The 18,287-nt window shown below is 39.9% G+C and overlaps 1 protein-coding gene across 4 annotated transcripts in view; it reads right to left on the reverse strand.

Annotated features, from left to right (window-relative positions):
• ZBTB44 (zinc finger and BTB domain containing 44) overlaps nucleotides 1-18,287 on the reverse strand; it is a 70,816-nt gene that overhangs the window by 16,733 nt on the left and 35,796 nt on the right. For all 4 annotated transcript variants that reach the window (XM_067751589.1, XM_067751588.1, XM_067751587.1 and 1 more), the window contains exon 2: nucleotides 11,813-12,885. In XM_067751589.1, the coding sequence (XP_067607690.1) occupies nucleotides 11,813-12,830 (1,018 nt within the window). In that variant the 5' untranslated portion in view covers nucleotides 12,831-12,885. The remainder of the gene's footprint in view (nucleotides 1-11,812; nucleotides 12,886-18,287) is intronic.

Consider the following 18,287-nt stretch of genomic DNA (forward strand, 5'->3'; position numbering starts at 1 on the left):
AGAGAGATCAGCATTTAAATTGGTAGACTTTGTAAGGAAGATCATCTTCACCAATTGCAGGTGGGTATCATCCAGTCTGGTGATGGCCTGAACAGAACAAAAAGGTGAAAGAAGGGCAAATTTGCTCTCTGCTTGAGCTGGGACATCCATCTTCTCCTGCTCTTGAACATCAGCACTTCTGGTTCTTGGGCCTTTGGACTTGGACTGGGATTTTGGACACTAAGAGGCCAGCAGTTCCCAGGCCTTCGGATTTGGGCTGGAACCACACAACCGACTTTCCTGGCCTCCACCTGGCAGACAGCAGATTATGGAATTTCTAACCCTCCAAAATCATGTGAGTGAATCCCTCCGAATAAACCTCCTTCTGTATATCTATATATATGTCCTACTGGTTCTGTTTCTCTGGAGAACCCTAATAGTTTCTCTCTCTGTGCAGCACTCAGGTGATTTCTTCTAATTTATCTTCTGATTCACCAATTCTCTCTTCTGCTGAAATCCCATCTGCTGCCAAAATGTTTGATATCCATGTTTCGTGCGTGCTCTGGTTGTTCTGACAGTGATTACTGCCCTTGAAAATGATTTGCAGGGGACTGATTTGCTAAGGGGAGGATGAACATACCCTCTTCCAGAGAAGCTTTCTGTTCGCCTCTGCCAGATTCCTAGAGGGCAGGCCCTGTCTAACCCAATTCACTGTTTGAGATTCACTGGCCTACCCATGCAAGGAGTAAGCAGGATGTAAATCTGCAGGAGGCTGGTCTGTGCCCACCACTTCTCAGGGATGTGTTTTTCCCCCTTTTCCCTTTTCATCTCTTAGTCGGCCCACTGCCAAGGCAGCTGTTTCTAGAATCCCCTGTGGAGTCTGGAGGAAGGGGAGCAGGTTGAGTCCTAGTGCTTAATGCGTGGGGCAACTTCTTTAAGACTTCACAGGGTCGACCTCTGTTTCCCTCACTCTTCGACTTGATGAACCAAAGCCCTCTTGTGTTTTGGCAAATGTCTTACGTAAAAAATGGTTTTAGTGCTCTGATATGTACTTACCTCTCTGCATCAGACTCCCCCCTAAAATTAACCTGGCAGTTCCCTAACCATCTTTTCAAATACTTTAAAAGGTGACTTAAAATAAAAAGATCACGTTGTTTTCAGTGGGAGGGTAGATCCAACCAGCCTCGCCTGTTCTCATCAGGTACTAAACCCGGTCAATGTCTTTACGGCGTGCGAATAAGCTGTGCTGCCCCAAGTGAACAAACGAGCCTCTGCGGCTGTGCAGTCCTTACGGCCAGCACTCTTCTGGTTGCAGTATTTTAATGAAAGCTAAAAGGTACTAACTGTAACAGTTGTACAACACCATATACATGTGAACATTTAATAAATATCATCTGTTAACAGATACACAGGATGAAACTTCCTCCCAGTGAAAATTTTGAATCCGATACTTCAGTTTTCCCCCTTGGAACACTTGAATTTGCTGACATTAGGAACCGATTACATTTTCTACTTAAGTAAAATTTTCCAAAAAACTAACCGAATCCCTTTTAAGGCATCCAAGCTTACTTTATTAAATAATTTGCACTAGAAAATTTGTGACAGTTGTATTTTGCCTTGACTTCTTAAATAAATAATACTAAATATAATTCTTTTCTTGTTTCTTGATGACTCACGGTAATCATCAAGAACACCAATTGTTATACTGTGTTCTAATACACTGATACAGATTTTTTTTTTTTTTTTTGCGGTATGCGGGCCTCTCACTGTTGTGGCCTCTCCTGTTGCGGAGCACAGGCTCTGGACGCGCAGGCTCAGCGGCCATGGCTCACGGGCCCAGCTGCTCCGCGGTATGTGGGATCTTCTCGGACCAGGGCACGAACCCGTGTCCCCTGCATCAGCAGGCAGACTTTCAACCACTGCGCCACCAGGGAAGCCCTGATAGAGGTTTTTGAAAGAAGACAAGACCCTATGCATTTACATTCATCCCTAACTGCACCTCTATTCCTCCTGTCCCCTCACCCCCATCTCACCCTTACTGGTGTGTGTTTGGCATTCCTGTGCATGCCTTTTCTTTTCTTATTCCCTTACTATCAAGAAACATTTATGCTTTTCCCCTATGCCTATTTATCCAACTTATTCCTGATCCTTCTCATTTGTTTTTAAACCAGATGTGGGTTGGAGGACCAGATAATGTTGCATTTTGCTTAAGAAAGAGCTGTTCACTTGTCAATATCTTCCCACTGTCACTTTTTTCCTTAAAGAGGGAACTAAACACTAACATTTCAATCTGTCCTAGGATTAAAAACTGGAAAAATCCAGGTATTTGGATCTGGACAGCATGGACACACACAAAAATCTACTTTATAGTATTCTGCAGTTCTTCAGAACGCAGGCAACATTAAAGCTTATAGGTAAAGACTTGCAAAAAAGGCCTGAAGGTGTGATTAGGGCAGGCCAGGAAGACTGATCTAACTGAAATTTCACCATCAAGTAAACTGTAATACTTTTAGGAGGGAGTGGGGTCATGGTGAGGTGGAAATGAAACCCACTGTGCTTTGGATTGATTCTGGTGTTACCAGGAGTCTGCTTAAAAGGCTGGTCAAAAAGAACTAAAATGGAGTACGAGACATATCTAGCAGATGGTCCCTCTTAAATCTATTTCCATTCTAAAATATCTAAACCTTGGCCTCTAGATCCCTAATCTGATGGATAGAAAGCGTGGAAAGTAAAACAAAGGGTACTCTCTTCTAGTCCATGGCACATTAAATGTGCCAAAAATAAAAACAACACCAAGCTAAATTAAGAGTTAAAACAGACTTTTAGAAATCTATCCATACTGTGGACATTATAACACATAGTGTTATATCACTTACGTAACCATCAGCACAAATAAATCTTGTAAACTTTTTCCTGAGACGGTGGTTTCTGCCCATGACAGCACAAGTAACCATATTAATTGGAATTTTAATTGAACTGATTTAATAGCAGGCTATACCAGCAATTTTACTTTGCTGAGGTGATAGTGATGTTTCTTAAATTACTAAAATGAAGTTTCCGGGCTTCCCTGGTGGCGCAGTGGTTGAGAGTCCAACTGCAGATGCAGGGGACACAGGTTCGTGCCCTGGTCTGGGAGGATCCCACATGCCGCGGAGCGGCTGGGTCCATGAGCCATGGCTGCTGGGCCTGTGCGTCCGGAGCCTGTGCTCCGCAGCAGGAGAGGCCACAACAGTGAGAGGCCTGCGTACGGCAAAAAAAAAAAAAAAAAAAAAAAAAAAGAAGTTTCCTTTCTAAACTATAGGGATTCTGGGACTTCCCTGGTGGTCCAGTGGGTAACACTCTGCACTCCCAATGCAGGGGCCCAGGTTCGATCCCTGGTCAGGGAACTGGATCCTGCATGCCGCAACTAAAAGAGCCCGAATGCTGCAACTAAAGATCCTGCGTGCTGCAACTAAGATCCAGCACAGCCAAATAAATAAATAAATAAATAAAAATTAAATAAATAAATAAACTATAGGGATTCTGCTCTCAGTGGTAATGAGGACTAAGAATTCTGAATAGAACCCTCTCTCTTATACAACAGTAAAGCGGATTTATAGAGACAATCAGCTTTGCATGTTAAGGGCTATTTTATCAAGAGAGAATCTACTCTCTTCCATCATTAAGGAGTGCTGTATAATAGCTTCTATTCCATCAAACTGATTTCTGTTTTCGCTAACCGTTGTTTAAGTACTTAAGACACTTACAAAAACCATTCTGGTGGTGAAAAATAATTACAGTGGTCCAGCCACTACTGAGCTTTTACCATGTTCCAGCCACAGTTCTATATGTTTTAAACAACTTATTTCATACTTGAGAAAGAGGAACTGGCCTGACACTGACACTTAGGAGTGGGCCTGGTATTCACAGCTAGGCCTAGTATTTTCTGTTGGACATAAAACAATCTTGCAGAACACCAACATCAGACCCGATCACACTGGTCTCAAACACATAATTTTTTTAAGCACAGACAAAAACAAGGTCACTGTGCAATCACAAAAATACCAAACCTCCCCCTTCTAGCTAATGGAAGTCCCTGCTGGCTTTAGGTTTACTTTGGTCTGCATTCCTAGATATTTGTTAAGATTCTCAGTCACAGAGTTATTTATGCTTTCCGACATCACCAGTCCCCGAGCAAATCCCACTTACTTGAATTGGATTGAACAAACAATCCTTTGTTCTTGCAGCTGTCCTGAAATCACCTAACACAAGCCCAAATCCTCTAATAAGTCCTTTCTAACACCCTCTTATTGAGAAGCCCGAAAGACCCCATGGTGTGTGACCTCCCACACTTCAAATGGGTACTGAACTCAACTTGTTTAACCAGGTATGCTCCTGGTGGCCTCTGGCAACAGCGCATTGGCAGAAATGAAGGGCTCATCGAGATTTGGCTGAAGGTCTTTCTGCCTTGCACTGGGAACCTCGACAACAGAGTGCATATCTAAAAGTCCTTCTGAGGTGCAACCTGCTTCTGGCCGGGAGGTAAGCTCATGCTCAAGTGAGCTCAAATATTTCACTGAAGCCTTTCAGTGTTGGGCTTATTTTGCTTTCCTAGAAAAAGGTCTTTGGGGAATATTTTGTTTATCCAGTTGGACTTGTCATTGTTCCCTGACAAAACTGTTTTCTGGCCTTCTAACACCTGCTCCTATGATCTATCTATCTAGTGTTGACTCTTGTCTACAAGAGAAATACACTGTAATGAGAGGATGGACAGAGACCAGACTGGTCCATCTGAACTGGCCCTGGAGGCTGAGTTCAGAAGATCTCCGACTGGCAAAAACATTTCAAAACTTTACAAGGTATGACATATATGAGCCTTGAAAATATAACAGAAAGTGACAGAAGTCAGTCAGAAAAGACTACACAGTGCATGCTCCCATTTATACGAAATGTCCAGAACAGGCAAATCTATACAGTGTATTAGTAGTTGCCTAGGGATAGGGGTAGGACTAGAAGAGAGGCATTGTTAAGGGGTACAGGGTTTCCTTTCGGGGGGATAATTACACAACTCTGTGAATATACTAAAAACCACTATAGTATACACTTTAAATGGGCGAATTTTATGATATGTAAGTTGTATTTCAATAAAGATGTTTAAAAAAACCTTATTAGGACTTGACTTCAATTTTGTCTTTGTGTGAACTGCTTTGCTTAGTTTCAAATGCCCAGAACCAGGAGGCTTCATCTGGTCCCTGGCCTCTGCAACTGGAAATAAAAAGTTACACAAGCATTATTCTTATGGACCACTGCAGTTCTTATGAGTCATCTCAATCTGAAACTGCATCTCTTCCAGGCCAAACATCTGTTTCCTTCATGTTTTCTCCATAATCCTAACACGTTACACTTATCTCTCAATTGACTCAATTTCACCAAGGACAATTTGGAATTGGAAGTAGCCATTTTGCAGGGAGCTTCCGACATGAACAAGATTGTCCATCTGAGATACATCAATATTGTACCAACACTGGGGCAGGGATTTCAAGAGCTACCCCATGGGTATTTCCAGTGTATGGCCTTCCCAGCGATGACACAACCTTGGTAAGACAAAGATAGGAACCAAGCATTGATGTATATCTTTAAACACCTCCAAATGAGCTATGAGTTTGTTTGATGATTGTTTATTTTTAGGGTAGATTGAGGCGTCCTCATGCTAAACAGCTATGCTGTAACGGCAAAAGAAAAATTAATAGATTCTGTATTCCTGATTGGGGAAATCCCAACTATTCTCAAGTAACAGGACCACACATTACACTGATGTTGCTCTGAAAGAACTCCATAAGCTGATCTTTTACTCAGACTCTCCGCTGTCCCCATCACCCACAAACTTCAAGAGAGAAATAAAGAGAACACATGAGATCTTAAAACTATACTTATCAAAGCACTTAAAAACCCTCTTAACTTCCACAGTCTTAAGTACTGCCAAGAGCCTTGATAGCAATAAGACAAATCATCTCTACGACCCACAAGTCGACTCCTTATGAGTTGATAGTAGGCTGCCTTTTTCAAGTGGGAATTTTGGTTTAAATCTTAGGTTCTACACTGATACTACAATGATACCCCAGGTTTATCACAGAGAAGAGCTTATGAATGATTTAAAATCTGGAGTTTTGGTTTTCTGGAAAAGATGCCACCAGAGAAAACTCTCCATTGATTATCAATAGAAAGGAACTGATCAGATATTGTTAACAACTGATTCAGTGGTAACAGTTTGAGGTGGCATTCATTGGATTCATGTTTCCCAACTTAAAAGACACATATCACACCCTTCCAACTCCTGTGCATCCATTCCTTCTAAGGAATTCTCCAGAAGATACTGACTTCAAAATGGACAGCTCCTACCCAAGATGACAAAATCAGATTAATTTTCTGATTCTTCAGTACTCTTTACTATTAATCTTGACTATTAAAACCAATACGATCTTTCATCTTCATCCTATTGTTTCTGAACTCCTAAGATCTCCTTCTGCCACTTAAGGAAAAACAAAACTCTTGTACTTCCCCCCGACCCCAGACCATAGTTACTAATCTGAATTTAACAGATTGCTGGATCTATTATCCTCCATCTGACCCTGCTGACAAAAACTTAATAACTGTTCTTTTAAGCACTACAGAAGGCAGATTCCCTTTTATAGGGAATATTATATCATATCCCAGGCTTCGGCCATAGAAAAATGGACCCTGACCTCAAATTAACATGTTTCTGCTGAAGTCATTACAATCCTAACAGCAAGACCTATTCAGTCAGAAAGACACTAATCCTGGGACCATCCTGATTATGATAGCCAGTTCGTTCTCTTCAGAGATACTTGAGCCTGGCTTGCAGGAACTATTTAACTCCACTTAAGGAATCTGTCCATTTTAAGGGACCAAAACTGGCTCACTCTTGCTGTAATGAATGATACTTACATTCCAATACGCCCACTACTAGGATACTACTTCTATGTTGGACACAGGGTTTACACATGCCCGCTGCACACTAACTCATTCTGTATATTTAAGTAACTGTTTGGGATTTTCAGGTATTAAAACCATCACCCCAACTTGTTCAACTACAGGTGTGTTCCTGGTGGTCTTGCTGGAGAGCACTGACATACTTAATAGATAGGTAATACTACCATTACTTTATGGTTATGGAAACCTGGTGAGGTTCAGTGACTTGTTCAAAGTCACACATCTAGTAAGTGGCAGAAACTGGTAGCAGACTCCAAACCTGCCTGACTCCAAGTCCTGAATTTTTAATCATTATGCTATACTGCATATATCCTCAGTGTCGCAAATTCTTCCATCATTCTAACTGCTCACCTCAACAAGTTTATTCACTATTCATACACAAATCGTCAAATTTCTCAACATCTTAACTGACCCTCATAACAGTCACTTCTCTTTTAACGGCAGATTTTAGAGTCTAGGAAAAACCCCTGAATTTCTTCATTAGCATAGTAAACTGTGGATTATCTAAAACTATTTTATCTTTGGTGTATACAGATAATCGAATACTTCAAGACAAATAATGAAGCCCTATCATGAAGTCCTTCTCACTTAAACAAATTTTCCTTAAACCATACCAGATATAGATGGCCAGCTTTTTGAGAAGCAAGACCCAATCTAAACTTAGCAATTATTTCTCTCTTAAATTTGCTGTACTTATTGTATTTATTGGGAGTGTCAGATTTTATAACTTTTTGCTGGGCAACTGGCAATAAAAAGAACAGGTAAAATCTTATTTGAATTAATTTCATGAGTAATTAAATTATTATTTTAGAATTTCATAAGGAGTATTTTTTGTTTGTTTTCTTTATAATGAGTATATTCAGTATTATACTCTCAGTCTCTAGAATGACAAACTACCTGCTATATATCATCTTTAATAAGTTAGTAAAATTAAGTACTCTTATGAAGTATTCTTATGGAATATGGAAAAAAAGTACCACACACATCTTCCTCTTCTCCCTCCTACATTTTTTCACTGCCTAGTATACCTGAGGAATTTAACTTTTTTCTGTAGGGCTTTATTTTGGTGTACAGATTTGGAGTTAAGATAGGTTAGTTGAGAGTGATTAGTACATCTGCTATGAAGACAAGGGAAAAAAACCCTAATTTGGATTATCTGATTATATGATATTCAGATCAGAGTTCTTTGTATGTCTGCTTTGTAACAGAACCTACATTTGTACTAGTATATATTGGAAAGGAAGTATTCTTATAAAACTGAAAGGCTTATTCTACTTATGCTCCTAACTTCTCTATTTAATCATGTTAATAATATAATAAAGGCAAAATGTGAACTGATTAGATATACTTGAGTGGTAAAATAAGGCTATTTCACATATCTAATAAGGCTATTTCACAAATTTAGTTAGAAAGATACTCAGATTAATATTTGGCTTCTAAGTTCTCAGATAAATAATTAAAATAGTAATTACTTATTAGTTCATTATTCAGAAGGTACCAAGGTGTTTCCAAGATTAAACATGTTAGTAATTTAACAAAAACTTGGTCACATTGTCAAATAGCTAGGATCTCCTGCCATCAAATATATTACTGAGTGTGTGGTCACTTGAAAAGCACAAGTATCTTGTCCCAAATTTCGGAATATTATCTTTAGTAGGTATATGAGTAGAATTGTGTCCCCCCCCCCGCCCCCGCCCAAGACATACTCAAGTCCTAACCCCTAGCACCTGTAAATATAGCCCTATTTGGAAATAGGGTCTCTGCAGATGTATCAAGTTAGATGAGGTCATACTGGAGTAGGGTGGGCCATAATCCAATGACTGGTGTCCTTAGAAGGGAGATGTGGTGCTGAAGCCAGAGACAGAGGGAAGGCCCCATAAAGATGGAAGCAGAAACTGGAGAGATGCAGCTACACGTTGAGGACTGTCAAGGAATGTTAGTAACTGTCAGAAGCTAGGAAGAAGCAAAGGATCCTTCCCTACAACCTTCCCTGCCAACACCATAATTTCAGACTTTTAGCCTTCTGAACTGTGAGGAAATAAATTTCTCTTGTTTTAAATCACCCAGTGTGTGGCGGCTGCTGTGACAGCCCTGGGAAACTCATATGGTGGATCAAAATCCAAGAAATTAACAAAGGTAAGGGGCCCTCCTGGTTCTCCAATCTTTGGGAGAAAACCTCTTTATTGATCTTTGTTGGGTTTTCTTCTCTCCCTGAACATAGATACTTCTCAAGGATCAGTTCTCTGGCTTCCGCTCTTACACACACATTTTCCTGTTGAGAGTCAATCTGTCACTGCTAAAAGTCCTAAACTGGTAATCTCCAGTCTTGATCTCACCCACCCTGCCTTTCAACGGCTCTGTGGCATGTTGCCTGGTCATCACCCAAGCATGGTTCACACGGAACAAATCTTGCTGACTTACTCTTAAAACTGGGCTCCCACCTCCTCCCAATGATTTTCATAGTAGTTATGGCATCTAATAGATTCCTATCGAGTGTACAATTACCGTTATTTTTTGTACCATTAAGAAAGAAAAAGTAACTGTAAAGATTATTAATTGCAAAACATATTTGAATTTAGAGATAATAAAATATGAAAAACTGTGACTTATAATCAATGAATATAATAAAATGTTATCAGTATTTTCCTGGTCATCCAGGTACCCTGACCCTCTTATTCCCTCAAACCACATATTCAATATCATCAGGTAGTAATGATTCTTCCTTTACAAAGTCTCTTAATACTCATTTTCTTTATAGTATTATGCTAAGCATCTTCATTCATACAAAGACAACTGTACTGTTACTGGTTTTTGGACTGTCTCTCCCCAGCCAACCCCCTATGAATTTGACCAATATCAAATTCATTTTCCTAAAATATCTGTAAATGTTTTATTTTTCATTCATTTAAGGCAGACTCTTTATTACCACTAGGATAAAACCCAAGCTTGCTTGGCCAAGCTGTGGTAGACACTGCTAGTTGCATACAATATCCATTCTCCTGTAATTTTGTGAGGCAGTTACATACCCAACTAATATACATGTATTCCCAGATTCTCTTGCAGCTAGGAAAGATGACGTGACATAAACTGGCAGAAGTTTTTTGGGGACTTCTAGGAACATATTCCATACAAGAGTTACCCCTTTCTAGAATATGAGGCTAAAGATGAAGCAAAAATCTTATAACCATGAAGCAATAAATATACGGATGACAAACTAAGGACGGTGGATTATAAAAATATAAGGGGCCTAGGTCACTGTAGAGCCACTCTACCAGTCCTGGACTTCCTATTTCTGAATATCTTATGCAATAATAATAAAATCCCATTTGGTTTAAGCCATTTTGAAGGGATTCTGTTATACGCAGTTGAATGCACTCCTAGCTGAAACTAGTGTTCAAGGCTTTTCACAACATGTTCTCAACTGCTCATTTTTCTTATTTCCCATTATTTTCTATACTTGTAGGCTTCCATGCTTTATTCACATCATTGTGCACTGAATTCACTGCTTTATCAAATATGCAATGTTCTTCTACCCCTCTGTGCTTTTATACATTTTCAAAGAAATGTCGTTCCCTCACCTGGGCAAACTCCTACTTATTATGTAAGATCCAGCTCAAATACACAGTGTTAACTTGCTCTTTCCTTAGTGAACCTGTAACACATTGTTCCTACCTCTAGTCTAGTGCTGATTGTTGATTTACTCATCTGCTTCCCCAATTAGACTATTAACTCCTCAGATGCAGGCACTATATGTCTTTTTCATCATATATCCCCAAGTTTGGCACATGGTTAAGTTTTCAATAAATATTTTAATCAAGAATAAAACACTAACTGGATTTTTTAAACTGGTATTTTTTGCATTGAAAGTAATTCACTAATCACAGACATATGAACTGTGCCATCATATATGTGTCCCATCATATACTGTTCAACTATTTTCTTTGCTCCCCGTGGGTAACTTATTAAAAAAATATTGTAGTATTAATACCATCTAAAAAACCCAGTTACCATGTTTTATTCTTCTTAATACTTCCTATAGGATACAGCACCAAACTTTTATCTAATAAGCACTTAAAAATACTTGACTTAGGGACTTCCTTAGTGGCGCAGTGTATAAGAATCCACCTGCCAATGCAGGGGACACGGGTTCGATCCCTGGTCCGGGAAGATCCCACATGCCACGGAGCAACTAAGCCCGGGAGCCACAACTACCGAGCCTGCGGTCCAGAGCCCGCGAGCCACAGCTACTGAAGCCTGCATGCCTAGAATCCGTGCTCTGCAACAAGAGAAGCCACTGCAGTGAGAAGCCCATGTACCGCAACGAAGAGTAGCCCCCACTCGCCGCAACTAGAGAAAGCCCGTGCGCAGCAACAAAAACCCAACGCAGGGACTTCCCTGGTGGCGCATTGGTTAAGAATCCGCCTACCAATGCAGGGAACACGGGCTCAAGCCCTGGTCCTGGAAGATCCAACATGCCACGGAGCAACTAAGCCTGTGCACCACAACTACAGAGCCTGCGCTCTAGAGCCCGTGAGCCACAACTACTGAGCCTGTGAGCCACAACTACTGAAGCCCAAGTGCTAGATCCCACACTCCGCAACAAGAGAAGCCACTGCAATGAGAAGCCCACGCACCACAACGAAGAGTAGCCCCCTCTCACCGCAACTAGAGAAAGCCAGCTTGCAGCAACGAAGACCCAATGCAGCCAAAAATAAATAAATAAATAAATTAAAAATAACAGACCCAACGCAGGCAAAAAAAAGAAAATTAAATTAAATCTTTAAAAAAAAGAAAAGCTAGACTTGACTTCATAGCATTATGGAAAACATAGAAGACACTATACCTATAGAGGAAGACTGTGGACTAATCAGAAGGTCCTCTTGGACTTGTTCACTTCCTGGCACTGTCTGCTGATCACTCAGTGAACTCTGAGATGCACTGACAGGCTGGGATACTTCCTCATGGACCTCCTCATCACTTAACCTTTCTACTTTGACCCGGACATCTTCCTCGGTACCCAGAGGTAAGGTAGTTTTTGTGCTCTCACAAGTCACATAATCAGCCATTCTTCTACCTGTCTCAGATGGGCCAGGTAATTCTAAAGTCCGGGTATTTTCTGCTTGCTTAAGCTTATCAGGCTGAATCCTTCGATCAATTCCAAAAGGAAAAGTCCAGGGAAAAGCTAGAGAAGAGTCAACTGGTTGATTTCTATTTTCTGAGTAGGAAGCTGAAGAATTCAATACCTGTGGAGAACTTGTTTGTGTGCTACACTTCACAGGACTTTCAGGAGACATAACAATGTAGCTTTTGCGCTTTCTCCTCGACTCTCGGCAAACAGGAATGGTTCTTTCTACCACACTGCACTCTGAAGACACTGGAGAAATGCTTCCATCTCGAGACGTAAAATTGCAGTTAGAGTTATTTTCTTGTCCAGCATCTAGACCCTTTTCTGGTTGGCTGTTGGGTGTATTCCATAAAATGCTTGATTTCATGAACTCTGAGCAGGTGCTAGCAACACTGAACATTTGCATATAGCTGGCTGCAGCTAGAACATCAATGATATTTTCTGTGTTAATTGACAGAGTGGCTGTGTAAGCATATTCTAAAAGGGGTATAAAGCCAGTCACTGTGACATGATGCAAATCCAACACATTCTTGTTCTCATCCTCTGCTTGGCCTACAAGTTTGGTGCGAAAGAAATCACTGCAAGCTGCTAGTACCACCTTATGTGCCCGGAAGATTTTGTCCTGGACACGAATAGTGATATCACAAAAATGTCCATCATTTCGAAGCATATTTAGCTTTCCAAGCATTTCCTGGCTATGGGAAGAAGAGCTATGAGTAAATGTTTTCACACCCATCTTTTCCTTCCTCTTCTACCGATGCTCTTCAAGGATGCAAATGAATCAGAATGTCCTAAAAGATACATAAAATAAGCATTAATTGATGGTTTAGTAGCTGAAATAAAAGGTGATTTAGATCGTTTTCATGAGGCCACCATGCTAAATCAACAAGCTGAAAGATGGTAGTGAGAAAGTTAGTTCAAGGTAAGAAATATATTAAAATACATTCTCTATATCTGTCCCCTAAAGTGTCCTATCAGTGGAGTCTGTGAGCTAATGTCACACTTAATGAGCTGCATAGTTTTAAATAATAATAATTTGCAAATAATGACAATTATAGAATACTATTTTCCAGATATAGTTCTAAATGCTTCACATTCGATAATTTGATTGTCATGATGTCTCTACCAGTAGGTACATTTTATCCCCATTTAACAGAAAAAGGTTAACTACCTTGCTGAAGTCAGAAAATTATTAAGTGGCAGACCCAGGGTTCAAATCCAGTCAGGCTGGCTCCAGAACCTACACTCTTAACCTCAATGCTTTATCCTGCCTCTTTTAGGATATAAAGTGAGTAAATACAAGTGACCAAGAGTCTAAGTTTTATGACGTGATAGGTCTGCATTCTTTCTTCAACAATTCCTCCAAGGCTGTTTGTTATAAGGACTAAATGAGACAATACACGCCGCACATGCTGAGCACAGTATTTGGCACGTTGTGAGCACTCAAGTGAAAGCAGCTACTGCTGTTTAGATTACTAACACGATAAAACCACCTTCCTGAAAGAAAATTCATAAAACAAATAATGTTTAGTAATCAACTGACTGGATTTTCCCTTAAAAAAAAAAAGTTGGTTTGCCTGTATCACATTTTACATTTATTCACTAAAAATGTAAAAAACTGACATTCTTAAATACTTTTAATTTTGCAAATCTAATAATACTTTTAAATAACAGTTTTTACAGTACTTTCCCCCTAAACTCTTTTTACATCCTCTATGTGAAAGTCACGGAGGCTTGTACTAGCCCCTTGATAAAGGTAAGAAAACACTAATGCTCAGAGAAGTTAAATGGCTAACAAATGACAACCAAAGCTAAGATCTGGGTCTTTTGACTGTTAGATTGCTTTTCCAATACAAGAACACATAGCTAAACACATATATATGGAATTTAAGAAAAAAAAAAATGTCATGAAGAACCTAGGGGTAAGACAGGAATAAAGACACAGACCTACTAGAGAATGGACTTGAGGATACGGGGAGGGGGAAGGGTAAGCTGTGACAAAGCGAGAGTGGCATGGACATATATACACTACCAAACGTAAAATCGATAGCTAGTGGGAAGCAGCCGCATAGCACAGGGAGATCAGCTCGGTGCTTTGTGACCACCTAGAGGGGTGGGATAGGGAGGGTGGGAGGGAGGGAGACTCAAGAGGGAAGAGATATGGGAACATATGTATATGTATAACTGATTCACTTCATTATAAAGCAGAAACTAACACACCATTGTAAAGCAATTATACTCCAATAAAGATGTAAAAAAAAAAAACAAAAAAACCCCACATAGCTATGTACATCAATTATTTTATCTAAGACAAATAACTTTTCTTTTTTAAAAAAAAAAAGTACTAAAATAAATGCAAAACAAATTTGGGGAAACACTTTTTGTATATCATCTCTAGATAAAGAAGATTTCAAATGTCTCAAAAATATAGCCACCAGTTAAAAATGGTGTTGAAGATCATGAATATTTAACTGACCTGGAAAAATGTGTGGTTCTGAGTATTAAACGAATGCACAATTACTGAATACAGTGAAAACTCAATAGTGGTCATTATTATGTATTTAGAGAAAAATGTGATGAGTATATAGACGATAATCATCTTTGTGAAATATATACACACATGTTTATATTTGTACACACACACACACAGAACAAGAGAACATGAGGTCTTAACTAGAGATTCATGGATTCACTAAGGGCGCCATGATCCTTCTGAAATTGCACACAGAATGTGTGTATTGATGGTAGCTTTCATCATATTCAAGGGAATCACTGGTAGACTATGGGTGTTTATTCTCTTCTTTTTGCACATTAAACAATTTTTTTCTTTTAAAAAGCACCATACTGCTGCAAAACCCTAGGGTTTCAGTTCCTCTTGGTTCAAACCCCAAAGTCATGCAGAGTAGGTCTACTTCTTCTTTCCCCTTGAAAAAGCTTTCAAAAACTGAAGATGGCAATCACATTCCATTCTTTCCTAAGGTTCTATTCTTTAAGCTAAACATCCCTTGTCCTTTTAAGTTCTCCTTAAAATTTGATGAACATCCTTGCTATGCTCTCAACAATCTCCATTTCCCGTACTCCTTTAAGACTGGTTCCCAGGGTTGTACACAATATGATAGGTATGGCAGAATTATAACTTGAGCATAACTTTACTATTTTTACCTCCCTTGTCTGGGTACAAATATTGGTAAGACTAGACCCGGTATTCTGACAGTCAAATCATACTACTGACTGATTTTGTTTATACTATTGAAAACTTAATTCAATAATCGACTGATTAGATGTGAGGAACTTTATTATGTAAAGAGAGGAACACAATTAAAAATAAAACATTGTCCTTGACCTCATTAAGTTTACAGTCTTGGGCTTCCCTGGTGGCACAGTGGTTAAGAATCCGCCTGCCAATACAGGGGACATGGGTTCGAGCCCTGGTCTAGGAAGATCCCACATGCCACAGAGCAACTAAGCCTGTGCGCCGCAACTACTGAGCCTGAGCTCTAGAGCCCGCGAGCCCCAACTACTGAGCCCGTGTGCCCCAACTACTGAGCCCACATGCCACAACTGCTGAAGCCCACGCACCTAGAGCCCATGCTCCACAACAAGAGAAGCCACAGCAGTGAGAAGTCCCCGCTCACCGCAACTAGAGAAAGCCCACGCGCAGCAACGAAGACCCAATGCAGCCAAAAAAACACAGAAAACGTACAGTCTTTATGAAGACGACACACGTACCTAATTAAAACTACACAGCTAGTGCTATGTGAAAGCAAACAAAGAAAAATTTAATTCTGAACGTGCAGGGCAGGAGAGGCACCATGGAGGGCAGGGAGTAATGAAAGTAGAGCTCTGCCAGGTGATAAAGCAGAGGAGAGTGCCAGGCTTTCATGGGACCTCACACGATCTCAGTGAGCGCTCACCATCCTGACGTGCCTTGCGTACAGTGTGTGCACTGTACTGGCAAATTGTTGTTAATGGCACTATAAGTTACTCTAAATGTGGGCATGCAGAGGTCGTCAGTTCAAACATCAATCCACTACATAAACATCACTTTCGAATGTTCTTTGTAAGTAAATGTACATGTGAAGGGGAAAAGATTTAAAAAAGACACCCTAAAGATTTCCAGCTCAATAAATATAAAAAATTCACTGAATATCCCAACATGAGAAGACAAAATGACCAATCTGAGGTTCTTCTTAGTCTGATAACACAATAAATGGCATGAAGCTCTGGGCCGAGCCAGCCAGGTAAGGCCGCTGAAGTAACTACCCTGACCAGAGGCGACATCTCAAATATAAACCTGCCTGTGCGCTTTCCCAAAGACAAGCAATCACAACGAGACACCAGGCAGCTAAGACTGATCTGACCAAACTACCATTTAACATATCTGCTGATTTCTCTCTCACAGGAACGAGATGAAGAGGGAAAAAAATGGGAAAGCTTTATTTGGAAGATTTTTGTTCATTTGCTGTACCCCAGTAAACTGGCTTCTTTAAAAGCCAGGCCATGAGGAGCACTTAGTTTGATCGGGATCACATGGTTCAGGGAGGAACATGCCTTCAAGCAAGTGATACTCATAATCCAGGGACCATCTGCATGAACACAGGTGTGAAAGCAAGAAATTAAATACTATATTTGGAGAACATTTCAATCTTGGTTTGGGTGGAGGCCCCAAACAACAGATACTGCATCCAAAGTGAGGTGCAAGGCCACCTGGACATGGAGGCAGGGGAAAACTTAGTTTCAACCTTGAGTTACACCCACCTTCAACGTTCAAAGAGTTAAATATTAGGAAAGGACTTTGCCCAGTGATCGGTGTGTTGTGAGTTTCAAACCCTCTCCCACTCCCTTCTACTCCCCAGTAATGGAAAGGGGTTAAGGCAAATTTGCCCTTTGTTTCAGGTCTACAGAAAATGTGTCACACTTGAAAAAAATCTAATAGATACAAGTCTGATTTAAACTCTGGCCAAGACTACGAAGTACGCTTACCATCTCCCGACAGTATATAAAAGCAACGCCCGGAGTGGCTGAAGAGACTCTGGTGCCCAAATGCTGGGTTGCACATCCTGGTACCGCCATGTGTAGCAGTGGGACCTTAGGCAAGTCACCAAACGTCACCGTAATTTCTTCAGCAGTGAAACAGGGATAACAGAACTTACTTCAGAGAGCTCTGAGCATTAACTGGCCTGATACACATAAAGTGCTTTTAACAGTACTTAGCACGAAATAAATGCTACAGAAACATCAGCCGCTGCTGCTACTGTTATTAAAGACCTTTTCTTATTCAATCCTGGCTTCTCTCAATCCTGGAGGGTCCAGAAACCACAGTCAGCAAATGAGGAGGAATAAAAGGGCAGAGAGGAAAAACAGAAAGAAAAAGGAAGGCAAACAAACCTCACTTTCCACTGCAGACCTAGAGTAGGCCTGAGGTGGGCAAAGAAGAAAACCTTTAACTCTGAATTAAATTTATTAGTTCTCGAAAATAATGTTTCTATTCCCTGAAAGTAACTAGAAAAGTTATTAAGACTTGCCCTTCAAGAGGCTGGAGGGAGTATTAACCCCACAGAATAAATTTATGAGGATGGTGGAAGACAAAAATAAAATGGATTCTGAGTACCTTCCGTAAACTGTGTTTGTTCAATGTAATGGTTACACACATATGGTACAAAGTATAATACAGATGGAGGTATGGAATGGACGGAAGATGAAGATTAGACTGGGAAATGCCCTGTATGCCATGTATTTATTACATTAATTTCCCAACACAGGTCTGTGAAAACTTAGTCTCATGACATACTCTATAATAAATTACACAGACAAATATAATTTAGAAATACTGCAGTAACATACATTGTGGCAAAACTTGGGATGAAATTATGTTATTTGAAAAAGTCATACCTAATATGGATAGTACAGAAGCCAGAAAGTATATCCTGAAATTTTTATAAATTAGATAATTCTATTTTAAAAAACCTCATATCTTTCCATATGCATGTAGATGAATATGTATGTGTGTAGTTATATATTTAATTTGGAACTCATTTAAAATTCTCAAATAAATATTTTTTCAATCCAATTACTAATGCAGAATTTATGTAGCACTCAAAATAAAAATGTATTTTGTAATAGCTTGCAATTTGAACTAGTGAGTAATTCAGAAAGTTTCCTTCCCATCCCTTTTATTCCAAATTACTTATGA

The sequence above is a fragment of the Pseudorca crassidens genome, chromosome 9 (genome assembly GCF_039906515.1).
Source record: "Pseudorca crassidens isolate mPseCra1 chromosome 9, mPseCra1.hap1, whole genome shotgun sequence".
NCBI lineage: Eukaryota > Metazoa > Chordata > Mammalia > Artiodactyla > Delphinidae > Pseudorca > Pseudorca crassidens.